The sequence below is a fragment of the Cervus elaphus genome, chromosome 4, assembly GCF_910594005.1.
Source record: "Cervus elaphus chromosome 4, mCerEla1.1, whole genome shotgun sequence".
Lineage (NCBI taxonomy): Eukaryota > Metazoa > Chordata > Mammalia > Artiodactyla > Cervidae > Cervus > Cervus elaphus.
The window spans coordinates 64,137,140-64,154,165 of NC_057818.1; the positions used below are offsets into that span (position 1 = coordinate 64,137,140).

General features: G+C 45.7%; 1 protein-coding gene and 1 pseudogene across 2 annotated transcripts; both read left to right on the plus strand.

The window, feature by feature from the left end:
* Positions 1-1,533: 1,533 nt before the first annotated feature.
* On the plus strand, positions 1,534-3,114 carry LOC122692510 (annotated as a pseudogene). Its single transcript, XR_006340676.1, has one exon. The product of XR_006340676.1 is annotated as an interleukin enhancer-binding factor 2-like (transcript).
* A 5,392-nt stretch (positions 3,115-8,506) lies between these two features.
* On the plus strand, positions 8,507-16,009 carry LOC122692496 (cationic amino acid transporter 3-like). Its single transcript, XM_043900106.1, has 11 exons — positions 8,507-8,876; positions 9,433-9,591; positions 10,655-10,832; positions 11,033-11,145; positions 11,510-11,732; positions 11,912-12,051; positions 13,423-13,525; positions 13,709-13,905; positions 14,107-14,273; positions 14,542-14,650; positions 14,816-16,009. The coding sequence occupies exons 1-11, from the start codon at positions 8,507-8,509 to the stop codon at positions 14,926-14,928; spliced, it is 1,872 nt and encodes a 623-aa protein (XP_043756041.1). The 3' UTR covers positions 14,929-16,009.
* Positions 16,010-17,026: the final 1,017 nt, after the last annotated feature.

A 17,026-nucleotide genomic window follows, 5' to 3' on the forward strand; every position in this document is an offset into this window, starting at 1 on the left:
AGAATCAGCAAGGACATAAGTCCACCTTCTCCTGAGACAGCTGGCTTTTCTGGAACAAAGCATCTTTTTTTCTCTGCAGAAGCTTGTTCCTTGCTTTATTGTCTGTTGAGTGGCAAGCGGCTGAACCAGCGATCAGTTACAAATCTAACTGCTGGGCTAGAATAGCCAATGAATCCATGCTGGTCACCATGTTTCTGAGTTGACACACCCAGCGTGAGTCCTCTATCTTCACGCACAATGATTAAACGTGGCAATTTATAGTTAGGATGGCCTACTGCTGGAGCCTGGGCTACTGCAGATGTTAAAGCATTGATAGCCTGTTTTCCTTCTCTCATTCATTCAGTTGGGTCTGGTTGGGTAGAGTTTAGCAGCACATAGAGAGGGTGGGCAATGCAGGGATATCTCAGTACTCATTCTCTCAGTATCTGGTTAGACTTAGAAATCCCCCGAGTGATTGGGGACTGAGAAAGCCAGGGTTCCCTTAATTCTTTCAGAATCAATCAGCATTCTTCCTTAGATATGAAACAGCCTGAATATTTCACAACTGATGAGCAGAACTGCAGTTTGTCTGTGGAGGTATTATGTCTCTTAGAGGCTTATTTTTGTAATGGATAATGTCTAAACTCTCCACAACAGCTTAAGACACTTCATTCCACCTTGCATTGTTGGCTTTAAGAAAATTTGCAGTATTGTAAATCAACTATAACTCAATTAAAAAAAAAAGTTTTTGTAAGAGTCAATCACTACATTTAATTCCATTTTGATGGTCTGTGCCCAGTGTTTTGGCTTTCCAGGTGGCTCAAGTGGCTAAGAAGCTGCCTGCTGATTCAGGAGACGCAAGAGACATGGACTTGATCCCTGGGTTGGGAAAGATCCCTTTGAGTAAAAAAATGGCAACTCACTCCACTGTTCTTACCTGAAAAGGCCCATGGACAGAGGAGGCTGGTGGGCTACAGTCCATGGAGTCTCAAAGACTCAGACATGACTGAACACACACACACATGCCCAGTGTTTTAGCATGAGAGTCTCTTGATGCAGACCAGAATCTAGCCAACCCTTCACCAGTACCTCTGTCCCCTTACCACTCCACTTCCTGCTCTGATGTTTTCCTTCCTCAAGAGAAAAGCTCATGACCACTTACATTATTTCCCTTCCCTGCCATGGTGCTCAGCTCTCCCAACAAACAGAACTCCTTGAAGAAGTGGACAAGAAGGACACCTTCCCCTTTATCCTCTTCATCCCTTTGTGCAAGGCTGGATGCAGGTATGATGCTTGTTAAATGCTTTTGTTGCTTGAATTAACAGCAGAGATTTTAAGCCCCCACATTCTGGTTGGCACACAGCTCAACTTGGGAGTTCCCCCACACTGGAGTCTCTCAGGTCATGTGCAGAATGTGAAAGGCTGGGTTGTGTAAGAGGAATGGGAAGGAGAAGGGTTGAGTGTGGTTCCCGGGTTAACAGCCCCTACTCCTCAGGATCCTTGATGATCAAATGAATTCGTGTCCACAGAAATAAGCAATAAACAATCTATAATAAGAATAGGAAAGAGGGCCTCCATTGTTCGGGATCTAGGACACCATGAGGGGTGACAGAAGTTGAGGTCATGGCGGGCACTTTGGTTCCAGAGGAGGCCCAGAAGGATGGTTCAGGCCCTTTGTGCCACATATTCCGTTTGACCTCTATTTGTGTGAAATGGCTTTTCCCTGGGTCAAGCCAGCCCCTGATGAAACTTCCTTCAGTGAGGCCTTGCTGAAGAGGAATCAGGGCCTTGCTCCTAATTCTGCTGAACAGGCCTCTATCCTTTCCCTGGGGACAAAGATAAACAATGTGATTGACAATTTGATGGTGGCTCCAGGGACATTTGAAGTGCAAGCTGAAGAAGCCCAACAAGTCGGACCATATAAAAAGGGAACGATGACTACATGACACGATGTGGCTGACCTGGTGGTGATCCTAAAGTGTTTGCCAACATTGGAAGCTGTTGCTGCACTAGGAAACAAGGTCGTGGAGAGCCCAAGAGCACTGGATCCTTCTGAAGTTTCGACCATGCTGACCAATGAAACTGGCTTTGAAATCAGCTCTTCTGATGCTACAGTGAAGATTCTCATTACAACAGTGCCACCAAACCTCCGAAAACTGGACCCAGAACTCCACTTGGACATCAAGGTGTTACAGAGTGCCTTAGCAGCCATCCAATATTCCCGCTGGTTTGAGGAAAATGCTTCTCAGTCCACAGTTAAAGTTCTCATCAGACTGCGGAAGGACCTGAGGATTCGTTTATCCTGGCTTTGAGCCCCTCGCTCCTTGGATACTTGACCTACTTGGACACTATGCCGTGATGAACAATCCCACCAGACAGCCTGTGGCCCTAAATGTGGCATACAGACGATGCTTGCATATTTTGGCTGCAGGACTGTTCCTGCCAGGGTCGGTGGGTATCACAGACTCCTGTGAGAGAGGCAACTTCAGAGTACACACAGTCATGACTCTGGAACAGCAGGATATGATCTGCTACACAGCTCAGACTCTGGTCTGAATCCTCTCACATGGTGGCTTTAGGAAGATCCTTGGCCAGGAGGGTGATGCCCAGCTATCTTGCTTCTGAAATATCTACCTGGGATGGAGTGATAGTGACACCATCAGAAAGGGCTTATGAGAATCCACCAGAGAAGAAGGAAGGAGTGGAAGAGGAGGAGAATACAGAAGAGCCACCTCAAGGAGAGGAAGAGGAAAGCATGGAGACTCAGGAGTGACCTCCTTATCTCTTCACCCCCTCCTTTCTGTCCCAGGGGGAAGACTGGAGCCTAAGCTGACTGCTACTGGGCTTTATGTGGTGGCATTTCTGAGGAAGTAAGGGAGATAGGAAGGAAGATTTTTAAAGAAAGACTATAGAAGGAAGTGTCATTCCACTGGGTTCTGAAACTCTTAGTAATCAGAAGTCTCCCGTTTATGACCTGTGCCATCCATCTACAGTGAAGCAAGATACTAACTTTTCTTCCTAATATTCTAGAATCCCCAGCTCCTGAAACCTCTCTCAGCCAGTACTTTGGTGTTGAAATGTTGTGAACTGTTAGTGTTTGGATTTTTTTTCCTAAGAAAAAAGATTAAAGTACTTCCTAGTGAAAGGTCACGCTGACCGCAGGCGGGAAAGCTCCAGCCGGAAAATGCTGACGGAGAAGCCCCCACCGGAAAGTCCCGGATAAGACATCCACCAATCAATAGCCCGTTGCCAGTCAGAATGATGGACGCGAAGGTACCAAGACTCCGGCCAATCAAAAACTGACATGAGACTGAAAAGTCCAATCAGCACCCTAGAGCCCGATTCTAACCATATATGGAAAGGTCCCGCCACTTCCGCATCCGCCAGGGTATATAAGTGTCGCCCCGCTTCCCGCAGGTTGCAGACTCCCGCTTTCCCCCCTGATCGCTCTTGGGAGCTCTGCCTGGGAGCGACTGCCCAATAAAGCTTCTTAACACTCCGGCGCTCTCTTCATCTTGCCGCGGCATTTTTACACCTAGTAGGAAAAAAAAAGAATAGGAAAGAGTTTTCTTTGAGTCAAATTGAGGGCTATAGGAAGGGAGACAGTGTCCCGATAGCTCTGAGGAACTGCTCTGCTGAAGGGTAGTGTCCAGCATCATCTTACACCTCATCCAAACAAAGAACTCACAACATGATGGGGTGCATTTCTTCAAGGTTTCAAAAGAGAGAGACTTATCGGTTGCTGTACGTTTGGTTTTCTGGTCTTTATCATTGTCGAAAGAAATTCCTTGTCCAACAGCCTATATAAACTCACAGAAAGATCATTAAAGCACCCTTGCTCCATCAAAAAAAAAAAAAAAAGAAAAGAAAAAGAGAGAGAGAGACTTAGTACAGAGACAGCAAGACCTCAGTTCCCTGGTGTCTGGGAAGGGAACCTTATCTCACAGGGAGTGTTAATACGGACGCCATAAGAAGGGAGTTGCTCATTCTTATCTTCAAAACAGATGTTCTTTACCTCAATAGTTAAAGCAGATGAGCTGTGAGGGTCAGACAGGCTGTCTTAGTTCACAAACAGTGCAGGCTAAGCCATGGATAAGCCAAAATGACTTCCCCATTTCTCAATATGTTTTCATCTTCTCCATCACAAGCAGACAAAAATCTTAGAAGTTCGTGATCCAGCAATTCTACCTCTGAGGATATACTTGAAAGAATTGAGAGCATACCCTGGAAGAGACATTTGTAAACTCCTGTGCATTGCAGCATTATTCATAATAACTAAAACATGAAAGCAAACCAAATGCTCATTGACCAAGAAATGGATAAGCCAAATGTGGTGTATACCCGTATGAGAATATTCTTCAGTGTTAAAAAGGAAAGGAATTCTAGCACATGCTATGACAGAGAAGAACTGAGTGGATATTCTACTAAGTGATATAAATTTCACAGGAAAGGACACATGTTACATCATTCCACTTAAATGAGGAACCTAGGGTGGTCAGACTCATAGAGAAAGAAAGTAGAATGGTGAATGTCACGAAAGGAGAAGGGGGAATTATTGATGAATGGGTAGAGAGTTGAAGTTTTGCCAGATGAAAAGAGTCCTGGAGTTTGGCTGCACAAAATTTGAAGGTATTTGACATGGCTGAACTGGAAACTTAAAGATGGCTATAATGGTCAATTTTATGTTGTGGGTATTTTATCGCACACACACACACACACAAACCCTCTCAGGACCTCCCCCTGAGGGTAACCACAGAGGAGTCAAGGCTGATAGCAACACGGCAGATGCTCCCCACCCGCCCAGCTCCATCTCCACCCCAACAACCCAGGGATAAGGACTGTCGTCTGTGCCCAGGACTTCCCGCTTCAGTTTTTGGAGATGTCTCAGCTCCAGCCCCGCGTGGCTTAACCTCAGCCTCCCTGACTGACCCAGTGCTCCAGGCTCTGCTCCAAGGATCCAGTAAGTCTCGGGTCACCCTCTCCTGTAGGAGACTGGGTGCTGAGTTCACATCCTCCCAAAGAGACCTCTGCAACCCCAGAGTGCAGGAGGTCAGCCTGGCTCCTGACTGAGGATGGAGAGACCCATTTTCTAGATGAAAGTGTCTGTGCTGTGTGTGTGAGTGTGTGTATGTAAGGAAAGGTAGGGGAGATGGATCAGTGCTCTGAGGCTCAAGACAATTTTTACTCATGTTCAAATAATACTAGAGGGTACTTACGTGAAGAGTCGGATACGACTGAGCGACTAGGCACACAACACAAACACAACCCTTGTATAGGTCTTATGATGTGGACCACTGATTTCAGTCTCCTGTATACTGCTGGCCCTTTGGATCTATGGGCTTTTGTTCTGCTGACTTTGGGGCAACTGTAAGGGACTTGAACATCCACAGATTTTGGTAAACGTGGAGATGAAGACATGGTGACATATTCAGTCATTTTGCGGTTTGCTGCAACCAGTAACTGTGAAGCTGGTTCTGTTATTTATCATGGGCAGCAATTTATTTAAATGAGGGTAAAATACATATAATGTAAATTTGGCCAACTTAATACGTATAGAGTTGAATAATGTTAAGTATATCTACATTTTTATGTAGCCAATCTCTAAAACATTTTAAAACTGTGCCCTCATTTAACAATAACTTCCTAATTCGCCTTCACCCCAGGCCCTGCTGCTGCTGCTGCTGCTAAGTCGCTTCAGTCATGTCCGACTCTGTGCGACCCCATAGACGGCAGCCCACCAGGCTCCTCCGTCCATGGGATTTTCCAGGCAAGAGTACTGGAGTGGGTTGCCATTGTCTTCTCCAACCCCAGGCCCTGGCCAATCACTATCCTGCATTTGTCTCCATGGCTTTGACTCCTCCTTCGATTTCACAGAAATGAAATCACACATTATTTGTATATTGGTGAATGGCTTATGTCACTTAGCATAATGTCCTCAAGGCTCCTCCATGTTGTTGTATGGGTCAGAAGTTTCTGCCTTTTAAAGGCTGAATAATATTCCACTGTATGCACAGACCACAATTGTGTTTATCCATTCCTTCATGGATGAACATTTGGGTTGCTCCCAACTTTTATCTACTGTGAATAATGCTGCTATAAACATGAGAATGCAAATATCTCTTTGAGACTCTATTTTCAGTTTTTGGGGATGTATACCCAGATGTGGAATTACTGGATCACATGGTAAATCCATCATTAGTGTCTTGAGGAACTCTCATATTTTATCCATAGCAACTGCACCATTTTACATTCCTACTAACAGTTCCCAGAGGTTCATTAGTAGCATTTGACAAAGAAGAAAACAGAGGTCCAGAGAAGTAAAAACTTTTTCAGAGGTAGTGGAGAAGGCAAGATTCTAATCATAGTTTCCTGGATTTTTGAGTACTTGCTCTCAACCAAAATGTGACATTGGACTTTTGAATATCATTAGGCAGAGACCCCCTCATAATAACTGGTGGTCACTGTGTCAGCCTAGTCCTGCAGAGCTGTGTAATGAGGAAATATTTCAGGCCCCAAAGAAGCAGCAAAACAGAGTCCTGTCATTTTTGATTCAGAATGAAGGTTAGTACCCCCTTCCCTCTAGGCACTTGGGAGTTGTAGGGAAAGAGCAAATTAGCCAAGATGGCATGGTCAGTCTCTCTCACCCCAAGCCCTCTCGCTCTTGCCACATGTTTTGCAAATAGTGATTATGTAACAGCAGAGATTACTTATAGCGCTGCACATGCCTGTCACAAGGTACTCGATTGGCCACCAGTGGCTTTTGTTCTGTAAGTATATATATAAGCTCCCCCTGGAAAGCCCTGGAGGTTGTGTTCTGTTATGGCAGTGTTATGTCCACATTAGGGCTCCGTTACATGATGTTACAGCTGCTGCATCAGCCAGGAGAGAATAAACACGTCTGCAGTTCACAGCTCCTTGCGTCTTCTTCCGGCTTTCCTGCTCCTGCCTTGCCTACCCTGGGTTCATCAAAGAGTGTGCACAGTGGGATACAGTGAGAAAACCGGTGCTGGGAGCAGGTTCAGCAAGACAGGAGGCCAGTCTGGTTTGATGCTTTCACTGAGCTGGGCTACACCTCCTACAAATTCCGTCTCCTTCTGCCGGGACTCAGAGTTCTAATTTTCTTTTCACACTGCAGGCAGTGAAGTATAAAGCTACCAGGTTTCAGCATCCTTGACAACGCAATGTATGGAGTCTGAGCTCTCTGATTATTCAGAGAGTCATGGCACACTTATAAAGGAAGGGAGGGAAAAATTATAGCAACAACAATAATAAATTTTCCCCAGTTCTGTAGAAGAAAAGAGGATAATGAGTCGTGCAAAGCTTGTGCAAAGTCAGACAAGTTAATACAGAGCAGAGCTGGATTTGAACCAGCTGATCTGGTTGACTCAATTCAGAAACAAGCATTCTTATCCACTTGTGCGAGTGTGTGTTATGCATGCTAAGTCACTTCAGTCACGTCCGACCCTGCAACCCTATGGACTGTAGCCCTCCAGTCTCCCCTGTCCAATTCTCTGTGTGTGCATGTGTGTGTGTTAATCACTCAGTCATGTCCAACTCTTTGCGACCCCATGGACAGGACCTCTCCAGGTTCGTCTGTCAATGGGATTCTCCAGGTAAGAGTACTGGAGTGAGTCCCCATTCCCTCCTCCAGGGGATCTTCCCAACCTAGGGATTGAACCCTGGTCTTCTGCATTGCAGGCAGATTCTTGACCATCTGAGCCACCGGAGGAGCCTGGTCTGTCATTGAACTCATACCAATTAAGCATCTACTGTGTGCCTGGCACTGGGTTTGAGGCTTTTGCTTCTGTAGGGATGGAAAACTTTTCTTTCTAGGTTTCTTGGCTGGCCTAAATAACTAAATTAACATAAGACAGATTAATACATTTACAGAAGCCCCTTAAAAAACTCTGAGGTTCAAAAGCACTCAGGCATTTAATGCTTATACACTCCCCTGGGCTAAGGAGAAGGGGGTAGGGATCTGGGGCTTCAAGGAGGAGGAAGACAACCCAAAGGAGGATGGGAAGAGCGAGTGCTGATGAACAAATGTTTGCTCCTCTAGGCAGAGGAGCAATTTAATTTTTCCTGAAATTAAAGTTGTCTCTGGTGATAGCTCTCTTCCTGGCATAGGCAGCATAATCTACATTATTTTGAGCAGTTAAGGGAGAGGCAAGGAGCTTCTCCTGAGTCTGCTTGGTCTTAATCATCTTTAGCTCAAAATAGTCCACTTGCCAAAAGAGCACATTTAGGGGAGATTAAAAAAAAAACAAAAACAACAAAACTACTCCCCCTCAGTTCTATTCAAGCAACCCTTCCAGTAACTTTGAAACATATTAAATGCCTGATTTATGTTTGAAAAACCAAAGCTCAGAGGTGGAGAACTTGGCCCATGTGTCCTTGTACCGCCTGCCCCTCATCACTCCATTGCTCCGTGGAATTGGACTCCCAGGGCCGAGGGCGGATGGACCTCTTTGATGACTTTGTGTCTTGTTTGCTCAGCAGATCCTAACCTCCTCAACTCCCATCTAGGATGCTGCGTCAGTATGTTCGCCGGTTTCGTCAGGGACTGGTCCGCAAGTGGCCACTGGAGGCCCGGGAGGAGTCTGAGAGTCACAGAGCTCCTCTGAGCACCTTGGACCTGGTGATCTTGGGTGTGTGCAGGACTCTGGGAGCCGGCGTGTACGTCCTAACTGGTGTCATGACCCTGCTCATAGCTGGACCAGCGATCGTCATCTCCTTTTTGGTGGTCGCCCTGTCTTCAGTGTTGTCTGGACTCTGCTATGCCGAATTTTGGTCCTATGTACCACCCTCCGGTTCTGTGTATCTTTACAGCGTCGTTGCCATGGGAAAACTGTGTGCCTTCCTCATTGGCTGGAACGTCTTGCTGTATTTAATGGCTGGTGAGATGATGGGGAGGGGGATGATGTGGAGCTTAAGATCAGGAAACTAGGAGGGTAACTGGAGTCTTCACTCATTCATGAACACTGTTATGGAGCTTGTAGAGGGAAACTCCAGAAAGCCCCACAACTTCGCTGTACTGAGCTATCCTGTTTTCTTTAAACATGGGCCGAGAACCCAGAGGAAAGGGCACTGTAGGGTGTGGTGAGAGGGAGGCAGTTCCCACAGGCTCTTCCCCTCACCATATGGAAGTCTCTGCTCAGTTATTGCCTTAAAGGGATTTTCCTTTACCACTTGATTTAAAATTTCAGTCCTCATCTCTCAGCCCTCCTGGTCCCACTTCCAAGAAAAGTGTTCTTTTCTTGCATAAGTTTGATCTCCTCCTAGCATTAAATAGTTGACCTATTTTTTGAATCATCTGATTCTTCTCTCCCCAATCCCATGAAAAGAAACTATCTGAGAGTGAGCATTTTGTCTGTTTTTCCCCTAAATACATCCCAGGGTGCACTGTAGGGGTTTAATTATTGTCCATTAATCTCCATTCTTCTGCCTCTGCAGCCGCTTCCTGCTTGACCAGGGCTTGGAGCTATGCCTTTGACAGCCTCATTGGGAACCACATCTCTCAGGCATTAGAGAGAACTTTCTCTCCACACATGCCCTCTTTCCTGGCCCCGTACCCAGACTTCATTGCCCTGGGCCTGGTACTGCTGATGACTGGTGAGAAGGGGTCAGACATAGGATGGGAAGAGTAGGGTTTGGAGGGGGAACTGGTGTGGGAAAGTTTTGGGTTGGCAGAAGGTAGAATTAGGACTGGAAAGAAGGATCGGGGTTATGAGTAAGGGCAGCAAGGCACAGAGACCATTGCTTTCCCACCCTAGCACCCTTGACACTTTGTGATGCTTCATCTTTTGGTGTTGAGGGCTGTCCTGAAATTCACACTGTAGGGTTTTTGTTTGTTTGTTTGTTTTATAAATCATAGTCGAATGTTGAGTTGCATCCCCAGCCTTACTTGCTAGATACTGGTGCTAAATTGTGATCATCAGAATGTCTCCAGACATTCTTAAACGTCCCTTGAATGACAAAACCACCCCAGCTCAGAATCATTTACTTAGAGTGACAAATTTCTTCCTCTCTGTTGAGACCAGATTTTTTTAAATTGAGAGGCTATTCTCATAGCATAAAACTGATTTATTGTCTTTCCCAGTTTTATTGAGATATAATTGACTTACAACATTGTATATGTTTAAGGTGTACAGAGTGATGATTTGACAGACGTGTGTTGTGAGATGACTTGCACAATAGGAAATTAGCCATCTTAAAGTGCTTGTGTCTGCATGGTTGCTCAGTCATTTCAGTTATGTGCAACTCCTTGTGACCCCATGGACTGCAGCCCATCAGGTTCCTCTGTCCATGGGATTCTCCAGGCAAGAGTACTGGAGTCGGTTGTCATGCCCTCCTCCAGGGGATCTTCCCAATCCAGGGATTGAACCTGCATCTTCTTCTGTATTGCGGGCAGATTCTTTACTGCTGAGTCACCAGGGAAGGCCCTTAAAGTGTAGCATCCAGAGGGACTTAATACCTTCACAGTGTGGCAACCATCATCTCCATCTAGTTCCAAACATGTTCATCTCCCCAAAAGGAAACCCTGTACCCATTGAACAGTCACAATCCACCCATCCACCCCACCCCCACCACCCTCAACGCCCGGCCACCCCTGTCCTGCTTTCTGTGTCTATGGATTTAATTACATTGGATGTCTCATATTCCATCTTTCCCACAGGACTACTGGTTCTGGGAGCTCGTGTGACAACCCTGATTATCAAAGTGTCCACAGGCTTGAACCTTTTTGTTCCCATCTTCATGATCCTCTCGGGCTTCATTAAGGGAGACCTGCACAACTGGCAGCTCACAGAACAGGACTACAGATCAAATACATCCAGATCCAGCAGCACCTTTAGGTCAGGAGGGTCCTCTTGGTAATACATGGGTGGTGTTGGTGCAGAGCTGGGAACATGGTGGGGACTGAAGACATCTGGGCTGGTGGATCCAGATGATGGGGGTCCTAGAGCCCAGGACTTGTGATGTGAAGGGAGGAGCCCAGTAGAAATGGCTGAACTCACTTCACCCATGTTCTTCCTCTTTCCTTCTCTCACCATAGCTTGGGCCCTCTGGGTTCTGGAGGGTTTGTGCCCTTTGGCTTTGAAGGGATTCTCCAAGGAGCAGCTATACTTTTCACCTCCTATTTTGGTGTTCATGGCATGGTCACTGCAGGTAACATGGTCATTATGTGTCCCATCAGAGCTGTGGCCGCTGGTTGGGCTGCCCCTGGGCACAGGGTTTGGTAGAAGGTAAGACCCTGATGCTGAGAAAGATTGAGGGCATAGGAGAAGGGGGCGACAGAGGATGAGATGGTTGGATGGCATCACTGACTCAATGGACATGAGTTTGAGGAAACTCAGGGAGATGGTGAAGGACAGGGAGGCCTGGCGTGGTGTAGTCCATGGGGTTGCAAAGAGTCATACATGACAGAGTAACTAAACAACAAAAGCCTGCTTTTGGACTTGCAAGAGGAAAGGGGATTTTCTGCTTTCATTCCAGTATCTTTCCTGACCCAGGACTTCCTCCTCTCCTGCAGGGAAGGAAGCCCCAAATCCTCAGCGTTCCATCCCCTTGAGCATGGTGATCTCCATCTTCATTGGCTTTCTGGCGTACTCTGGAGTTTCAGCGACACTCACCCTCATGGTGCCCTACTACCAGATTTACCCTTACAGCCCCTTACCACAGGCTTTCCTCCAGGTCGGATGGGACCCGGCTGCATATGTCATGGCTGCTGTCTTCCTGTGTACCCTTTTATACAGGTCAGTGTCCTGGTTTTCTCTCCGTCTACCGTCAGATGCTCAGGTACCCCAGCCCTTGGGGTTGAGAGACAAGAGGAAGGATATCATGTAGACAGGAACCGCGTAGACTAGGAACCGAGGGTGCCCTGGTCTCTCCTGCTTCTGCACATCCTCACACATCTTTCCATTTTCTCTTCCAGCTTCCTATGCGCCATGGTCTCCATGTTTCAGTTGACCTGCACAATGGCAGCTGAAGGGCTCCTTTTCCGAGTTCTTGCCCAGATCCACTCCCGTACTGGCACCCCCGTCATGGCCATCTTGGCTTCCGGAACTCTTACAGGTGAATAAAGGAAGGAAGCCTTTTCTTTCCTTTTTTTTTTTTTTTAAATTTATTTATTTGGCTGTGTAGGGTCTTGCTTGCAGCACATGGGCTCTTTTGTTGTTCCTCATAGTACATGGACTTCTTTGCCCTGGGGCATGTAGGATCTTACTTCCCCAACCAGGGATTGAACCCACATCTTCTGCATTGCAAGGCAGATTCTTAACCACTGGGCCACCAGGGAAGTCCCCTTTTCTTTCCTTTTTAAAAAAATAATTCTGTATATTTATTTTAAATGATTGATGATTGCTTTACAAAATTGGTTTGATATCTGTCATACATCAACATGAACCAGGCATAGGTATACCTATGAACCTTCCCTCTTGAGTCTGCCTCCCACCTCTCACCCCTCGAGGTTATTACAGAGCCCCAGTTCGAGTTCCCTGAGTCATACAGAAAATTTCCATAGGCTGTCTATTTTGCGTGCATTACTGTATATGCATCCATGCTACCCTCCACTCATTTCACCCTCTCCATCTCTCCTGCCTTTTGTCCATCAGTCTCTTTTCTATGTCTGCACCTCCATGGCTGCCCTGTGAATAGGTTCATCAGTACCATCTTTCTAGGCCATATATATGCATTAATATATGATGTTTGTTCTTCTCTTTCTGACTTACTTTGCTCTGAATAATAGGCTCTAGGTTCATCCTCCTCTTTAGAACTGACTCAAATGCGTTCCTTTTTTATGACTGAATAGTATTAAAAAGCAGAGACATTACTTTGCCAACAAAGGTCTGTCTAGTCAAGGCTATGGTTTTCCCAGTAGTCATGTATGGATGTGAGAGTTGGATGATGAAGAAAGCTGAGTGCTGAAGAATTGATGCTTTTGAACTGTGGTGTTGGAGAAGACTCTTGAGAGTTCCTTGGACTTCAAGGAGATCCAACCAGTCCATCCTAAAGGAGATCAGTCCTGGGTGTTCATTGGAAGGACTGATGTTGAAGCTGAAACTCCAATACTTTGGCCACCTCATGCAAAGAGTTGACTCATTGGAAAAGACCCTGATGCTGGGAGAGACTGGGGGCAGGAGGAGAAGGGGATGACAGAGAATGAGATGGCTGGATGGCATCATTGACTCTATGGACATGAGTTTGAGTAAACTCTGGGAGTTGGTGATGGACAGGGAGGCCTGGCGTGTTGCGATCCATGGGGTCGCAAAAAATCGGACACAACTGAGCAACTGAACTGAGCTGAACTGAGTATTCCATTGTATATGTATATTCCACAGCTTCTTTATCCATTCATCCATCAATGGGTCATTCTTTCCTATGACCAATTTCTTTAACATGAATGTTTCCAGGGACTTCTCATTCCCTCCCCAACCCTCATTCTAGGGTTCACAGCATCACTCCTAGGGATCCTTGATCTGGTGAAACTCATGTCAGCCGGTGTCCTGCCTGCTTACACTCTTGTGGCGGTTTCTGTCCTTGTCCTCAGGTGAGACCCACTAACCTTGGCTGAGAGCCTTGGACTCTCGGGGGGTGATGGGGAGGTGATCTTCTTCTGCCTTCTTGCTGCCTTCTATATGTCTCACTAGGCTTAAGGCAAGAAAAGGTTATACTGTCTGATGTTGAATGGGTAGGGACTGCTGTGAATACTGCCCTGATATCCCTCCTTCAGGTACCAACCAGACCAGAATTTAAGCAAGAAGCAGAAAACAGAGAAGGGAAATGAGACTTCTGATCTTGAAGCAAGTCCTTCAGAACCTGTACCTGAAGCAGGACCCTTAAGGATTCTAAAGAGTCTGTGGTTCCCTACCAGCACCACTCCCACCAAGATATCTGGGCAGATTGTCTATGGATGTGCCTCTCTGCTTGGTGAGCAGTGGGATTTCTCTTTGTTCATATTTTGAAATTGACAAGATAGGTTGGGATTCTGTGTCTTTGGCAGTTGAGAAGGGGTCTTGGAGATATTATGGCCCTTCCTGAGGTGGGCAGCCTGGGGAGGGGTGTGACCCCAGGTCCTGACATCTTTGTCTTCTGGGTCCAGCCTGTTCTTCTCCACCTTGACCCTTGCAGTTCTCCTGCTGTCCATCCTGAGCCTGATCCTGGCCCAGTGGCCCAGCCAGGTGTTCTCTGGAGACCCCGTGCTCACAACAGTGGTGGTGCTGCTGCTGCTGCTCATCACTGGGGTCACGGTCATCATGTGGAGGCAGCCCCAGAGCCCCTCTCCTCTTCTGTTCAGGGTAGGTGACCTTACATGCCCAGAGTGTCCACCTTGAGTGAATGAAGCCTGTGTGCTTGAGGTTTAAACATCTTTGTTGGACCAGGGAGTAAAGAGAGTTGCTAAAACCAATGAACCCTTCCCAGATCCACACTCACTGCTTTACAGACCCAATCTGGGCAGGCACTGAACACATAGCCTGAGTAAGACTGGATTCCCACAACCATGGGGCAGGGTCTCCCTTTCAGACGTCTGGGCTGTGTTCAGGGATGAACTGACTCTGCCCACAGATCCCTGCTCTGCCTGTCCTGCCACTGGTGAGCATCTTTGTGAACATTTACTTGATGATGCAGATAACCTCTGAGACCTGGATCTTATTTGGCATCTGGATGGCAATTGGTAAGAGGCTTTTTTGGGTGAAGAGTCCTCTTGAGTGACCGAATCCAATCCTCTTCCTAGAAGCCCTCCCCAAAACTGTCAGATGCCGTAACAGGAAGCCTACTGGGCATTTGTAGGGGAGGAGAGCGCCTACTTTCCCTTCTCACTGTCTCATTTCCTTGCTAGGATCTGTCATATACTTAGGATATGGGATCCGACACAGCCTGGCAGGGAACAATCATCAACAGCCACCAGCCTCCACCCCCCCAGACTCTGGATTAAAACATCCGCAGTGCTGATTCTGCCTAACCCAAGGAAATTGATGCTATGTGGACTCCCTCCGTTCCCTGGAGGTATCTTCTGGTTTAAGAGGCACTTTGAGCTTCTGTGGAATGTGAACATGTGTTGCATTTATTGCCCTGTTTTTATTGCCATTGGATGTTGTATATTTTTAAAGCAAACTTTTTAAAGCATAATAGACATACTTAAAAGTGCATGCTTTCTAAGTGTGCAGCAAAACGACTTTTCACAACAAAATTACCACAGTGTAGCCAGTAACCAGAGGAAGAAATAAAATATTAACCAGACATGTGAGAAACAACTTCTTGTGACTCTTCCCAGCAAGAACACAGAGACTGCCATTTAGGAAGGAAACACAGGTAACTACGTATTTTGTCAAGACTTACACTTTAAACATTACAACACAAACAGACTGGAAGTAAATGTGCAAATAGTCACACAAGAAAGTCAGGGTAGCTATATTACTATCCAAGTAGACTTTGAGAAAAAGAGAATTAATACAAATAAAGTGAATTATTTCACCATGAAAAGAGAAATGATTATATTTCTATTTTCTCCCAGCTTTACTGAGACAGTGTAACATTGTGTAAATGATTGTTTTTCATTAACTTTCTATCTCAGACTCTTAGAGTAACTCAGTTGAGCTGATGAAGAGAAGTTCTTAATTAAAAAAAAAAACAACCAAACCAAAACTCCTACATTGCCAGAGGTGGGGAAATGGGGTCATAGGTAATTGCTGGCTGATAAATGGTTACTGATGGGTGTAACTAAAAGGTAAGAAGTTAAAAGTATAACTAAAAGAGAATTTTTAGTGTAAGAAAAAGTTAGTAACTTTTAGTGTAATGGAAAAAAAGAGTGCAACCAAAGTGTAACTAAAAGGTAAGAAGTTATCTTGGAGAGACAAGACAAAAAGATGTTGCTACAGAACAGAATGCTCAAAATCGAGATTATGGACATTCAAGAAGCTGATAAGAATGAAATAGAGGATTGTTTGTGGGAATGAACAACTGAAGTAGAGTGAAGGGAGGATAGATGTCAAGAAACCAAATACAAGTTATTAGATGAATCTAAGAATACATGGAGGAGGATGAATGCAATTTGGAAAATCACTACCTTGCAAGAGCTAGTGAAATTACAGGCTTAGGATGCAATTAATGGAGACTGCACCTTTTGGGTAAAACTTTGATAGAACAGGTTGACACCACCTGATTATCATTCTTCCTTATTGACGTGGGACAACCAGATCTCACATGATACCCAATGTGCGGTAAGAGGCAATACACAACACTGCCCATAAAGTAGTCCTGAAGAAAATCTGGATCAGAATTAATCACGTCTTTAGATCAACTACAAGCTCATAGCAGACATAGGGATCCATTCACTTTTCAACTGAAAACTTCATCAGCCAGGGACTTCTCTGGAGACTGTGGGTAGGGATGGGAGGGGGAGGGAGTGTTGAGGAAACAGGTTCTATCCCTGGTCGGGTAACCCACATGCCAAATGAAGCAGCCAAAACTAAAAGTCAGCCAGATCACAATGTGGGTAATTCTCCAGGAAAGCAAAACGGTACACTTCTGTAACAATCAAATGATATAACCCACAGTTAATACAAGCATACCTTGGAGATATTGCTGGCTTGGTTCTACAAAGTTGACATAAAAGAGAGTCAGACAGTTTTTTGTCTGTTTGTTTCCCAGTGCACATAAAAGTTGTGCTTAGACGACAGTGTAGTCTATTCGGTGTGCAATAGATTTCTGTCCCTCCCCCAACAAAAACTAATACACATACTCTAAGCTCCTTGGCCCTTTTCTGTTCACCTTCTTAGACCTTAATCATAAAAATGAGATCATTAGGAACCATTTAACTTAGCTCCTGATTTCTGCTTTCCTAAATATACACAGGGGCTTCCCAGGGGGCTCAGTGGTAAAGAATCCACTTGCCCATGCAGGAGATACAGAAGACATGGGTTTGATCCCTGAGTTGGGAAGATCCTCTGGAGAAGGAAATGGCAACCCACTCCAGTATTCTTACCTGAAAAATCCCACAGACAGAGGAGCCTGATGGGCTACAGTCCACAAGGTCATGGAGAGTCAGACA